General features: G+C 43.4%; 1 protein-coding gene across 1 annotated transcript in view; it reads left to right on the top strand.

The window, feature by feature from the left end:
* Nucleotides 1-3,280: 3,280 nt before the first annotated feature.
* Nucleotides 3,281-14,778, top strand: part of SALL3 (spalt like transcription factor 3) — a 20,702-nt gene continuing 9,204 nt past the window's right edge. Inside the window, exon 1 of the mRNA XM_053980615.1 lies at nt 3,281-3,390. Within this exon, the coding sequence (XP_053836590.1) occupies nt 3,312-3,390 (79 nt within the window). The 5' untranslated portion in view covers nt 3,281-3,311. The remainder of the gene's footprint in view (nt 3,391-14,778) is intronic.

The following is a 14,778-nucleotide window of genomic DNA, read 5'->3' as shown; positions in this document are numbered from 1 at the left end:
AATGTCCCTCTCTGTTTTTGAAAAGGAAGCCCCAACTCCATCTCCCTACTCACGGCTGCGGTGCTGCGGTTTACTTGAACGCCCGCAGATGTTCGCTTTCACCTGCCCTCTGCCTATAATGCAGCACATACACACACACACACACGCACAATGTGTTATTCGTGTGAGTCGGGTGCAATAAATCCCTACTTCTGTCAGAAAAAAACATGCTCAATTAATGGACTCGTCCCCTCCCACTTCATATAAGAAAATTGCATCATATTTCAACCATCACCATTGTCTCCAGGTATTTTAAACGAAACACTCTTAGTGTGACAAAACTTCCAGCGAGGAAGGATGCACGGGAAGAAGATGCACTAGAATTTATAGGCAGTAAACAAGTTTTTTAATTGTGAAGCGGGCAATCATTGCAAGGAGCGTCGTGTACACATCTCGCCAAACGATAGACAGAAAAGTACAGTCGTCTAATACCAAAAAGCATTGATCTGGCGTTTCAGTGTTCTTTCCCTTAGGGGTTGTTCCTGTTTCTAACGAATACCTGCCCCACAGAAGTCGCGGATGTTGTACATGTCAGTAAACTATCCGGAGTGGCCTAAACTGTCGCCTCTAACTTTATTTGGTTTGCCTACCAACACAAAAGCGGGGAATAAACCGAAAGCCCAGAGACAGGGTATCAGAGCTCACGAGATAAAGGGAGCTATCAGCAGGGAAAGTTTACATAGAGAAGGCTCCCAAAGAAGCCGGGGTTAGTGTGTTTTAAGGACTAGGGCTGGATTACACGGGCTGGGGTGGGGGTATTAGGAGGAAATCCCTTTCACTGATCCCCGGCCCCATGCGCGGAGCTGACCGCCTCCCTCCCGCGGCTGGCAAGGTGGGCTGCGCCTCCGCGCCCTTGCGAGGGCCGGCGCCGGGGCCACTCCGCCGAGCGCGGAACGGGGCGGGGGTCGCGCGGGGCCGGACTGCGACTATAAGGAAAAGGAAAAAAAAAAAAAAAAAAAAAAAGAGAGAGATAAAGAAGAAAGAAAAAAATGAAAACAAAACAAAACGGTAGAGGGGACCGCAGGAGCCGCTGAAGGACCCCCCCCGCCTCGAAAGCGCACATGCACAGCGCGGCGCGGAGCCGCGCGACAGGACAGTGCGCACACTGCGGGCCCCTGCGCGGTGCGGCGCCGCGGCAATCGGCGACAGTGGGGTACATCCTAGCGGCGGCTGGCTGCCATGGGAGCGGGCTGGCTGCACTCCGCGCCCGCCCCGGCCGAGGGGGAGGCGGGCAGGGTTGGCCACGGGAAGCGGCAACTTGTGGCGGCGGCCGGGGAGACGGAGCTGCTGCGCGGTGGAGGGGCCGCCCGCCTCCCCGGGGGACGGACGGGGCGGGAGGGTCGCGAGTCGGCGGGACGGGGCGGAGGAGGCTCAGCCCGGCTCCCCGGCAACTTGAAATGCGATAAGAGTGGAAAGCGGGGGATGGGGGGGGGGAGGGAAATCTCTCCCCACCCACCCCCCTCACTTTTAGAAAAAAAGGGGGGGCCTGGGAGAAAAGCCGCTGTTGGGAAAGTGCGTGCGGAGAGGGAGGCTCGGTGGTGGCGGGGAGCGGATCGTGTGGCGGGGCTGGGGGCAGCCCCGGCGGCAGCCCCGGCAGCGAGGCACGGGAGGCGGAGGAGGAGGAGGAGAGTAGGAGGAGCTGCCGTGTGACCCTCTCCGCTCCCAAACTTGAAAGTTTATCTGCCCGAAATCAAGAGCGGCCGCGGTGCGCGCAGCGCTCCTTGGCACGGAGCGGAGGCAAGCGACCGGTTGAGCCGCCGCGCAGGGAGCAGCTGGCGGCGCCGCTGAGAACGAGGCAAAGCAAGGGAGGGGGGATCACCCGGCGAAGACAACAACAACAGCCACCCCCACCCCCCAAAACTGGGAGACGATCCATACAATTTGCTGGAGACCAAGGACTTGCTCATCGGCGCACACGCGAGCCCGCTGTCATTAGCTAACGGGGCACACGGCTGAGCCGGGGGGGGTGGGTGGGCGGAAGGGTGAGAAGTGTCACAAAAAGTCATTACAACCTGAGAGGGAGAGGGAGAAAGAAAAAAACTTCCTACCAATGGACAACAGGAAGTGACCACCACCACCAACGGGGAGTCTCTGCTTGGAGAAAGAAGCTGCAAGACAAAGAAGAAGGAAGGAGAGGTGAAAGACAAAACTGTCCAAGGTCTTCTGCGTGTGCGTGCGTGCGCTTTCCAGAGCGGAGAGAACAAAAGTCAGCCGGGAAGGGGAGACAGAAAGAGCGACAGGAAAGGAGACAGGATGGAGGAAGAGCTAAAGAGAAGCATGTGAAGATCAAGGCGAAAGAGCAGTACAACGCCGAAAAAGAAAGCACACCGAAAAGAAAAGGAAAAGGCATGCACAAAAGTTTCTTTTCCTCCTGGGAAGAAATTACTCACACACAGAAATCAGTTGCTTTGCAGCTCAGCTTCTGGGGAAAGCGAGACCGGGAGAGCAAAGGACGCAGAATGATGTGAAGAAAGAAAAGGGGAAAAAAAAAAAAAAAACCAAAAAAAAAAGCAGAGAGCAGAGCAAAAGAAACTGAGAGACGGGGGCGGGGGGGAAGAAAGCACGACAGACAGAAAAGCGAAGATCGTGACCTTTCCCAACAAGTGAACCTTGCACATATGTTGTGTAAAGTGTGTGCAGAACAGATACCCTCCTGCGTGGTGCGTGTGTGCTTCGCTGCTGCCGCCGCTGCTGCCGCTGCCGTCGCCACCGACGCGGTCGGTACCTCTCGCAGGCGGCGCTGCCGGTGCCGGGGAGACGCATCATTTGGCGGAGTGAAGCGGCTAATTGCGGAGCCCCGTCCTTCATTTACATATGCAGCCTGAGTCCGCTGGAGCCGCGCCAATCCGTGCTCGCCCCCAGCACCATTAATCGCCATGCATTATTCACAATCATAATTACTGAGCCCCATGCGCGCTGCGCGCAGCCGCCCCAGCCCGCCGGCCCGCGCACACCCCGCCGGCCCGCGCACACCCCGCCCGCTCTTCCCCCGCTCGCTCACCCGCTCACCCGCGCACTCACTCACTCACTCCCAGTTTGGCTGGCTGGTTAGCCTTGCTTTTTTTTTTTTTTTTTTCTTTTTTTCCCCGAGGTGTTGGTTGCCTTTTCTGTTGTTTGTTTGGTTTGTTTTGCAACTCGACTTTTATTTGTGAACAGTTATTTGAAGTCCCCAAGCCCCCTCCTTTCGTTCCTAATTCCTTCCCCCCTCCTTGCCACCTCCACGTCTCTGATGCCTCTGCAAAAATCAGAGTCAAGACGGCTCAGTTAGCAGCATGTCTCGTCGAAAGCAAGCGAAACCCCAGCATCTCAAGTCGGACGAAGAGCTGCAAGCAGAGGTAGTTTCTGAGCACGGTAAGGGCTCCCGTCGCCTCTTTCTCCTTCTCGCTCTCTTTTTGTGAGTGTGTTTCGGATGGAGATAGGTGAATTTATGGTGATGGTGAACATGGGAGCGCAATTACTCTGCAGCGGGAGAATGGGAATCAGAGCAGCCGGGGGAAGAGGCAGCGGATGAGAGAAGTTCACAGTTTAGTCAAGTTTCTGCAGCCCACCCCCTGCCTAACCAGCCCTCCCAGCAGCAACCTCCCGGCCTTCCCAGCGCTTTGATCGCGGCTGGGCTTGGCGGCGGGGCTCGGCCCTCCCTCCCCACTCACCCGGGCTGGAGCAGCTGCCGGAACGGGCGCCCCGGAGCAGCGCCTGCCTCCTCCTCCTCCTCTCCGCTGCGCTCCTTCTCTCTGTGTTATTGGGTATCCCCTTTGCTCCCCCTCCTGCTCCCTCCTGGCGGAGGTTCGGAGCGGACAGAAGCCATGTTCCGCTCTCCCCACTGGCGGCTGGAAAGTTAGGGCGGCCGGGGCCGGGGTGCCCTGCTCGGGGCCGAGGGAGGTCCCGCGGGCCGTTGGGCTGCCGGGCCCCGGGGCAGTCCGACGGCGGCCGCTGCCTGGGGATGCCCCCGTGGCCCCAGGTCTCCCGCCCAGGCTGTGAGGGCTGCCCCGGCAGCTCCTCCCGTTCGCCCTGGGGGACCGGGGGGGAACCATGGTAGGAGCGGGCAAGGCCGCTCGGGTGCGCGGGGCCAGAGGAGTGGGTTTCATTATTTCGAGAGGATTCAACAGCAGCTTTTAGCCTTCCCCCCTGCGCTGCCTTCCCCCCTTCGCCTCCTGGTTCTGCTGCGACTCTAATTATTATCAGTGGTAGGTGACACGGAGTGCCACCACCGCCACCAGCCCCTGTCGCGCCGGCTGTAAGCAGTGGGAAAGGGTTACTTTCTCGCCCATCCGCCATTCCTCGCTTCCTCCCCACACACAGGCACACGCACACTTGCTTTTATGCATCTGGGCTGCCAGGCTGCTAGTGAACAAGTGTCCAAAGCTGGAGAGATTTGAACTGTAATCCTGCTTTATTTCCACTTTGCTGTAATTTTCTTTTCAGGAATAGGGCTGCACGTTTTTCTTCTTCCTTTTTCCTTTTCTTTTTTCTTTTTTTTTCTTTTTTTTTTTTTTTTTTTATTATCTTAATTTCCTTAGTAGTCCCTGGCACTGCAGCGTGCAAAGGCACACCACAGCCCATGCTCTCTTCTCCTGGACTAAGTTGAGAGCTTCCACTTGAAAGTTTTTTCTTTTCCTCTTTGCATAGAGCCCACTGATTTCTTAGATTCTTGTATAACCAAGTGGGATCCCAAATGTTTTCTGCTTTCTGTGTAGGCCCCTCGCTCCACTATATTATCTCCTCTCTCTCTCTCCCCCTTCAAAAAGGAAAACAAAAAAGTCCTTCTCCTGCTTTAAAACTATAATTACTCTTAAGTTGCATCTGTGGGGAAAGAAAGGCAGCAAAGTTGAAGCTTGAGGAGGATTTTGACTATTGTATCTGGACTTTACAGCCCTGAAGCTTAAGGCAGCATGAATCCACTTCATAAGGTTAAAACATCTGTCAGACTGGCAAATTGTTAAGCCTCCCACTCCTTCCCAGGGTGTTTGGGGAGGCAGGGAGCAAGTCCCACACTGTCCAAAGCTGCTAAGGGGGTTCCTGCCACTGCTCCGGGAAAATCCACTTGGGTGTTGACAATAACAGGCACACAGAGAAATACTTCCTCCTGTCACAGTGGAGGAGCAAAGCAGTGCATTTTCAAATTTTTTTTTCCCTTTGGAAACTGTGGTCATGTAAAATAAATTAATATAGACAAGCAGATAAGAATTAGTATTTTATTATGAAAGCAGGATTTGTTGAGCCCATCTCTGTTGGGTTGGGCTCTAGGTCTAAGAATTTATCATTAGCATTATAAACTTTTACATGCTCTGAATCCATTTCAATACAGGAAAATAAAACCCCACTACTTCATTATGACACTCCTGGTGAGTTAATAAATTGAAAAAAATTGTTAAACTAGGTTTTTCTTTTGTTTTGTGAATCTTATCTATGTAGCCATGTCACCCGAGATTAGAACAAGAGATATGCTAAAAAGAAACGCTTGCATATGGTGGGTAGATTAAGGACAAAGAATCTTTTTGTCATGGAAATGTTTTTTTTTTCCCCCATTTTTTGGGGGGGGTTTGTTTTGTTTACTTCATCACATAGAATTTCTCACACTTGGTTTGTTTTGTATTGCCCTCAATGACTACATGATCAAATGAATGGATTTATTTCTGCCGAATGAGAAAGACAGTCTTTCCATCAAAAGGACTACATTGCATCCCAGTGAGGAATTTTAAAACGTTATTATTGTGGTCCCTGAATAGCACAAAATCGGCTTTCACAGCAGTCCTAAAATGCAACAATGTAAAAATACTTTTCAGCCTTAGAAAGCTGTTATCAAAATGGACTATGTTTCCTTCTATTAAAACATATTTTAATTAATAGAGTGAAACCCTTGATGGCTAAGAATTAACAAGCTAAATTTGGGGTTGCACTTTCATTTGAGAAATGTGAACAAGGTGGAGACAGGCTACAGGATCAGAGGGCTATATAGTGCATATTAGTGTAATGTAAATAATTTACACATTATATTAGGAAGCCCAATGATTGGCATACTTGAAAGAAATTTTATAGGCCAGATATAATGAGAATTCCATGTCTCGCAAATTAAAACACTTCTTGTCAAGTCAGTGTTCTTAGTTTCTGTTCACAGCTGTGATCAAGATATTGCTATGGTTCCTGAGTATATTTTGCAACAGGCCAAAAATAGTTCACACGGCACAAGAATATTTGTCATTTTAAGAAAGTAAACTGTTTAAGCAGTATTATTTCATATGTGTAGCCTTTTAACTCATTTTGCTCCTTGTGTCCAAAGGAGTTAATGCAAGACTGAGCAAATGAACTTTAGTATTAATTTAATAAAATCATCTTTCATATCACCTCAAAATAGATTTTATAAAATGAAGCATTTAAAAATTAATGTCCCATAAATATAATCCTCTCAGTGAAGGGACATTCATAGCATCAGAGCAAAACATGGAAGTTTAGGGTGCAGGATGGAAGACAAACATTAGGCTGGGTTTTAGGCTGACTGGTCATAGTAGAACTTTCATGCTAATGTTATCGCAAAAGTTTTAGAATCTAAACAAATAATTGTATAGCCAGCTTGGGCTACAGCATTCAAACTGCATTCAAACAGGACATTATCATGGTGGGGAGAAACTGTTGGAAATCTGAAGATAATTAGTATGTCATCAACTACAGATATACACTCGAAATTGTTTGAAATTGTTAATCAAAAGTGAAATGCTAAAAATATATTTTTAAATAATTTTGAAAAGTTAACAAGTAGTTGATGACGATATATTTCTTGAATAATTGCAGTGTAGAAAAGTGAACAAAAATATGTGTTAAAACCTCACAATTTAAGGTTGCTAAATGAGAAGATCGGCTGGAAATCATTTAAAAGCAGCAGCAGCAGGACTCAGATGACTGCCTGTAGAATACAATAATCTCAGTTTCTCAGTAAATGTAATGCATTGTAATAGCTGGAATTACATTTCTAATACACTTGCCTAATTCAACAGATTACAAATGAATCAGAATTGTAGATGCAATAAAAATTCTTCAACTCCATTTAATTTTAAAATTAAACCATAGACATAGCATTTGTATTTTTAATGTAGGATAATAGAAAGTATTTTGTTTGTTTGTGGGGGTTTTGTTTGTTTTTTTTTAATTTTGGTTGGGTTTTTTTGGTTTTTTTTGGTTTTTTTTGTGCTGAAAAGTGATTCTTAGAGTGTGCAAGTGAGTTTCTGGTAAGAGTGTTGACAAATGGTGCTTTGGACTTCTTCATGTGAACTTTCTGGCAAAGATGTTTTATTGTTTAGCCTGAGGTGGAAGGGATACTTTGTAGTGAACTGTGTAAAAAGAGTTTTCTAATGTGCCTTTTTCAGTCATTTTTCAAAATATTGGACCTCTTTTTTCTCCCACTCTTCAATACATACAATATAGTCTAAACTAATTGATCTGTTTCATCTTGGTAAAGTGGGAATGGGCTGTGCAGTTTAGGCAGTTTGGTGACAGCACTTAGTATTCTTCTGGAGTATGTACACAGACACACAGGCTCAGCTACAGCAAAGACACAGTTCAGTATGTAGCAGCCAGCCTCATGCAAGTGTGGTCACTCCATCTGCATATAGGGAGTGTTAAAACAAATTTTAAGGGAACATTCCTCCATATGAAATTGAAGTTATTGTCTATTGCTTAGACACTGTTGCATTTCAAACTTGAGAAGTAACAAGCAGCTGTCAGCAAACATAAATTTTATATGAATTTTGCAAATGTTTGTTCTGAGGCAAGTGTAAGAGAAGGTTTTTTGTTTTGAAAAATAAAGGCCAAATTAGTATGGCTATAAATTGTCCCTTTGATTAGAAATGGTAATTGAAACTTTATATAAATACTTTTGCCATTACAGTAGAGACTTCACATTCAAACTATGTAATTTTAAAAATACTCTGCACTGAATTGTGTTTGCCATAGAAAAATATTTGGAATAATAAGGAAACTACAGCAATAGGCCAATTTGCTGATGTATGTATAACAATGGAAGTAGACAAAACTGGGTCAGATTTTATCTGGTGATGCTGGTCTTGAAGTCTTACCATCTCCTGGGGCAGACATTAAGGGCGCTTTTTTCAGAGTGAGAGGGAGGAAATTTTGAAAGGTGTTTGTTTAAATTCTGTGTAATTAAGCTATTAATATGCATACATTTAACTGTTGAAAATTACTTGCCTAAAATAGAGGAAAAGCTACAATTCAAAAAACATGTGGCACTAGAAAAAGTGTAAAAATAAACTAATTAATAAAGGGTATTAGTGCCATCTGAAAAATAGTCTGAGTCCTGGGAAGATTTTCCTGATATCTACTTCATTTGATTTGTTGTCTGCCCAACATAGACAAGCATAGCTGTTGACTATCCAGCAGCCAGGGTATGAGTCAATCACTTTTGCTGATAATAAACCAGGTCAGGCATGACATTAAAATAGTTAAGTACTGACACAATTTCTGCAATAAAGCATATAAAAATAATTTATATTATTATATTGTATTTGTAAAATGAGAGTAATTGTCTATATTTTTTTTTCCAGAGGAAGCACTAGTAAATCTAGTTCTAGCAGTACATTCATACTGAATTTTATATATCAATGTCAATTCTGTTTCCTTCGCGCTCTTAAAATTTCCCACTAAATGTAGGGAAGGTTCTCCATTAATTCAAAAAAGAGAATTTTGGGCAAAATGTACTTTTAGGATCTGGTTCAGTTCTAGCGCTGTTAGACCTAGAGAACGTTTTTTCTTATCAAGGAAATACCCTTCAAAACCATAAAAGCCAGAAAGATAGATGCTTGTAATGGTGATAGAAAACCATAACGCAACACATTTGAAAAATCTGTTTATTTTGAGCTAAAAAGTGAAAAGATAGAGGATTAAACAGAGGGGGCTTTATTATTTCCTTGCTATATTTAGGGTGCAAAAAGTGAACATACTTGAACAATATTTATTATTATAGTGTAAGCTAAATTTTTACAAAAAGCCCTTCTGAAATCCTTATTGACACTTTCTAATACTGGTGCGTGTGGTGTGTTCCTCCTCCCGCACCCCCAGCTTCACCACTCCCCCCTCCCAGAAATCTGAACGCTATCACTGGTTGCAAAAGAATCACCGAAGATATTCCCAAACTTCGGAGCCAGGAAGGGAGGCACACCCTCGGCTCGGGCAGGCTGCTGAGCCCCTGCAGCAGCCGCCGGGCCGGGCGCGGGCCGGGCCGGGCGCAGCTGGGCGCTGCGCGGCTGAGTCCCACCGCGGGTGGCCGCGGGAGATCCGCCGGGGAATGCCGGCCAGAAGGTGGGATCGCGGAGTGCCAGAAAGCTTCCCGAGGTCTCCTCTCCCTGAGGGTGGGTAGCTCGAAGTGCTTTGACAAGGCTTGCTGATTTAACCTTTGCCTGCTTTGCCCTGCCAGGGGTGGCCACTAGATGTCAAGCTCATAATACAATTAGTACATCTGTGCAGTTGACCTTGGCAGCACGGCTTACCACTGTTCTGTTAAGTGTTAACACTGAATTTGAGTGTTAACTAGAGATCCCTCGGAGTTTGCTACATGCTGTACAGCTTATCAAATGCTCATCTAGTCCAGCACAAGTATTTACAGTCCTTAAAGTAGGAAAAAGGAGTTTTTTTGTGGAGCCCAGCATCTTCAGCTGCTTAATTAACCCTGCAGGTGCTGCCATATTTTTGTTCCAGAAAATCAAAACCGAGTCACCATTCAGCGTTTCAGGAGACCCCTTCTCCTGGTGCCATTCGATAGCTTTCATTTATGAATTTGTTGGTGCATTAATGTCCCTGAAGCTGGAAATGATGAAAGCTAAAGGATTTGTCTAGATTGTTACGGCTTTGCTGTCCTGGGCAATACTGCAGTGTATGGAATGGTGAAAGACCAAAATGACTGAGCTGCACAACTGGCAATGAACTGTGCCAGGTTTGCTCTTTCAAGTTGCTCCTGGTTGTGAGTAATTTTACTCAAAGGAGCCCAGAATTTGTAAGTTCAGTTTTGAGATAATTTGGAGATGCAGGATTTGGTCCTCACATCGGCTCCTTGTCTTGCAAGTCTCCAAAACCAAATTTGTCCTTCTTTCTGTGCTTGTTCAAAAAGTGATGGTTAATTCATTAATTCATGCAGGTTGTTAAGAGTTGTGTAGTTTAAGATGTAGTTAATTAGGCACTTTCCAAGGAAAGCGATGCAGAATCTCTATGAATCAGATGCAGAATCTCCCTCTTTCTTCTAGTTTATTTGGTTTGGTTTTCATTTTTTTTTTTTTCATATCAGCTGTGTTAGAAGCATTTACCTCGATTTTATTGAGTTTTTTTTAGGATTCCAAATAAAACTTGATGCATTCCAAATAAACTTAGTTCCTACAGACATCCGCGTTATTTGTACACAAATTCTGGCCAACCTGAAATTATTGTACCTGTGCCATAACAGCCAACCGTGTAGCTGTTTACATGACTTTGAAAAACATAGCACAGGTCTTACTTAATATGATATCTTGCACAGATATTGCAAACAATATATGAAGCTTGCATCTGTTCCACATCTGCGTCCACAGAGAAAGGCACCAGTGTTTGATATAGTGAAGTGCTTCGCTGCACAGATTAGAAACTGCAAATGTTTTAACCAGTGTACAGTTAGTGCCTGTGCCACAGGTGGCTGTTACTCAACAAATTCTGAGATTCAGGCTACTGAATAGATCAAACCGAATGTGCCAGGTCAGCACCGGGTTTTGCATAGCAAGGGTGCCCTCCACTGTTCAAATCCATACTAACAGCTTTTGTAGGCTGAGAAAAAGGACAGAAATTTTTTCTTGTCAGTCTGGAATTTCTTCTACATTGTTAAACACAGTAGGGGTCTCTATTTGTCTCCTCCTGTTTCACAGCTTGGGCTCAGTATGTGATAATTCATCTTTCTTTATGGGATTCAAAGCTATCATAAAGAGTTAAAAAGAATTAATTTGCAAGAAAATAAACGTGTTCTAACAATTTAAGAAAACTTTCTTTAACAGCTCCGTCAATTGTAAGAGATGATAGAGCTAAGGAAAAAGTAGTACTGTTCTTCTCCAGCATCAATATATTGCTACAAGGCTACTGCTTCAAAATTAATATAATTTTAAAACAAATTTATGGGTTTTTTTGAGTATATGTTGTTACTTTATTTAATCTGTACTTGGGGGAAAAAAGTATTCTGCTTATAGGAATAGTAAATAATTGTCCTGTATCTGTGCACTAGGCTCAGAGTTTTGTTTATAATAATGCTTGTTTAAATATACAAAATGCTGTGGGTTGCACTTCGAAATGATTGCTGGATTTGCATGTGAAAGCATTTTATACATCTGTCTTTATAGTTAGCAGACATTTTAGCTTCAGCTAATGCTAACATATGCATTTTTTCCTGAAACTTCTTCACAGTTTCAACACTGCTTCTCAGTGTATCTTTTTATCTTCCTGAAAGAAATTACTACATTTACAAAATATTAATTAACTCTCCATTATAGATATCTGAATGTAGAAAAAAATAGCAATTCATACAACACTCTTTCATACTTTCATTTGTATTATTGTGTATAGTCTAAAAAGAAGCTTCAGAAAATATTTTACTCCCACATTTGTTGGATTCCTTTATAAGGCTGTTTTGTTTGAATGCTTCAGGAAGGTATCAGCAATTTAAAATATGTACAAGCCTAAGGAAATGTTGATCCTCTTACTTGATTTTACCCAAGTAAATCACACATAATTTGAGGATTCCATGATACAGAGTAACAGAAAAACAAAATACTGAATTATCAGAGGATAATTTTATTGTTACAGTCCTTATTTAATATAATTGAAAAGGCTCTGTTCAGTTAATTTACTTGTGTGGAACTAGAACTGATTTAAGATGGGACAAAACGAAAAGATTCTGGAGGAAAAATTAATCACAGTATTTGGTTGGGGCTTTTTCCAGACTGGAAGCAGTTAGTCCTATGTAAGGGGGTATTTAGCAAGCAGCATACATTTTAAGACTTAACCTGACTAGCATGTGATGCTTAATTTCAGTCTGTTTTGCAAAAGTATATAGCAACATTTTTGAAGCACCCATTCGTTATATTTTTCCTTCACATCATGTAAGAAGCTCTCCTCTCACACAGAGGAGAAAGATCTATGCCGGCAATAAAAATTCAGAACTACTAAAGCCAGGTTTACCAATCTTCTGTGTGTGCAATCAAAAGTAACTATTTTTTTCTCAACTCTGCACATTTCCCAAAGGTGACTAAAGGACCCATGGCACCCTTTGAGCCATCTCCCTTCTCCTTGGGCACTTAGGAAGCAGGCCAACACCATCCTCCTTTCTCCTGCCTGAAAAGTGTTTGGCGGGTACACATAGGGGCACAGAGCAAAGCCTCCTGGCATCAACCCCTTGTATCCCCCTAACTGAGTCACCAGAGCACATGAATTGCTTCAGGTATCACCACCCCAAAGTGCCTTTCTTAAAATGCCTTTGTTTGAATTTCTGTGGGCTAATTTTAGGGCCAGACCTTGGTGATGCAAAGTGCTAATTCTGCTGGAGCCACCATGGCTCCGTGGGCTGGTACCTGCTCAGGAGCTCACCTTGGGTACCATCTGAGAGATGCTGCCTGAGATTTTTTACCTGTTTTCACAGGGGAAGCTTGATGTGCTGTAATTCATCTTGCATCCCGTAGCAGCTTCAGATTAGTCTGTTAGCTGTTAGACTACTAATGAGAAAAAGAAAATAACTGAGAGGTTATTAGTGTCTGAGATCCTGACTGCTTGACAAAACTCCCATTCAACACCTTTTGTGTAACTAAGAACTGCAAAATTCAACCCATGTCTGTAAGATTAAGCAAGTGCTCATTTAATTCCACTAAAGTCCTTGAAAATCTTTACTGTATGACATCTTCACTGTAATAACAAAAATGATTGTTCCTCTTCAGGAAAATTTAAAGAAAAGAGATTAAGTTCTTCACTACCTAACAAATTCAATCACTTTGTAATACATGGGGAAATGAAAACAAGTATAAAGCATAAATAAATGTGGAAAAATTCTATGTTTTCCTGCAATAGACAAATCCAGTGATTAAAAAACAAAAATTAATTTGTATATTAAAATTTTAGCATTTAACATTTTTAATATTCTAAATTGGTGATTAAATTTTGGTATAGATTTCTCTCATTCATAAAGTGAATGAGTTTTAACAAAGGATCAAAACCAGCCTTCATGTAGAATGCTTTTAAGCTTTACTCCCTTTTGAATTCACTGAGGACTTATATTTCAAAAGCAACAACAAATACAGTGCCTCTAGTGCTTTCATATCAGTAAGTACTACTGAAATGGATGTTAGAAATTGCATTTGTGAAATACGGAGGCAATGTCCATTTGTCCAGTACAGGTATATGTTGCAAAATATTTATCAGCTGTTATTTTTAGTCTCTCTTGTTTTACCCTTGGAAGTGCTTGTTTGCATGGCTAGTTTGTACTCCTTCAATGCTATTAAATTCAGCACTGTTTCAGATGTGAGTAAAGGCTACTCCTTTGAGTAGGACTTGCTGGACTGAGACCACAGGCTGTTGTTCTGTGAAGCATCTTAGTAGCCTCAGCATGCTGTGCAGCAAAGTACCATCACCCGTGGCAAAGCAGCATTTACTTTCATGCCGTTTGTGTTACTTGCTTGCCTGCCTGTCCAAGGAAGTGAAGCTTTGAGAGAGATTTGTTTGATTTTTTTTAAAAGCCAGAATAATTTATCCTAAATGGAAAGCACTCTGATGAGATTCGTAGTATGTCTAGTTTGAGGTTGAACTGGAAGGAAGAAAACTCCTAGCATTATTTGAAATATTTTTCTAAAGGAGTCCATAACTATTTCAAGGCAGATGGATGATGAGGTGAATGAACTTGGATCGGTCATTGAAAAGTATTCTCACTATTTTTAAGGTATGGGAGTTGAGGGAAGGAGAAATGCAAAATAGAGCTGTAGGTCCCCACTTAGTACAGGCAGGAGCCTTGTCCCCCTGAGACAGCACAAAACGAATCATTTATTTCATTGAGAGCAGAGTTGAGCACTGAATATCTAAGAATAAGCTATACTGCTGCATTCCTCATGTCCTTTTTCACAAATTATATTTCAAATGCAAACTGCTGTTTCTTTGAGTTTGAGAACAAGTACACTAGCCTGCTTTTTATTTTGAAATGCTGCACAGGTCCACATCAATACGTCCTGGCAGTGAGATTGCTCTGGAAAGCTTATGTGTTATACGTACTAACTTTGATACATGGAGATCCTGAGACTGTCATCCAACGCATAAAATAATACCTCTTTTGGTTGTAGATGTTCACATTTAGGCTTAGTTGTTACTATACAGTGTCTGAAATAATTAGCTTTCTGGTGTTTGATCAGCTCATTCTAGATCAGAGGACAGCCATATTTGAATGGCTATATTGCCTGAATCCATCACTAATTACTGTGATGGATTTTGTATGAGGTTTGTTTAGAGAAAGCTCTCCTTAAACAAAAGAATACCAATATATAGATAAAAGTTGGAAAGGGAGCTACACAGTTAGCAGCTTCTTTAAGGATCAATCCTCCTTTGCAATCACTTAGTAGCAATATTGGAAGTAGTAGTTGTAATAATAATCATAATCATAATCATGACAACAACACACAACTGTTACCCGGCCTGCCAATGTTTAGAAATAAGCACTGGAAAATGCTCCTGGCGAAAGCCTTTGGAGAA

This window comes from Vidua macroura, chromosome 1 (genome assembly GCF_024509145.1).
Source record: "Vidua macroura isolate BioBank_ID:100142 chromosome 1, ASM2450914v1, whole genome shotgun sequence".
Taxonomy (NCBI): Eukaryota; Metazoa; Chordata; class Aves; order Passeriformes; family Viduidae; genus Vidua; species Vidua macroura.
Note: the sequence above shows the minus strand (reverse complement) of the source record. Positions and strands in the feature narration are given on the sequence as shown.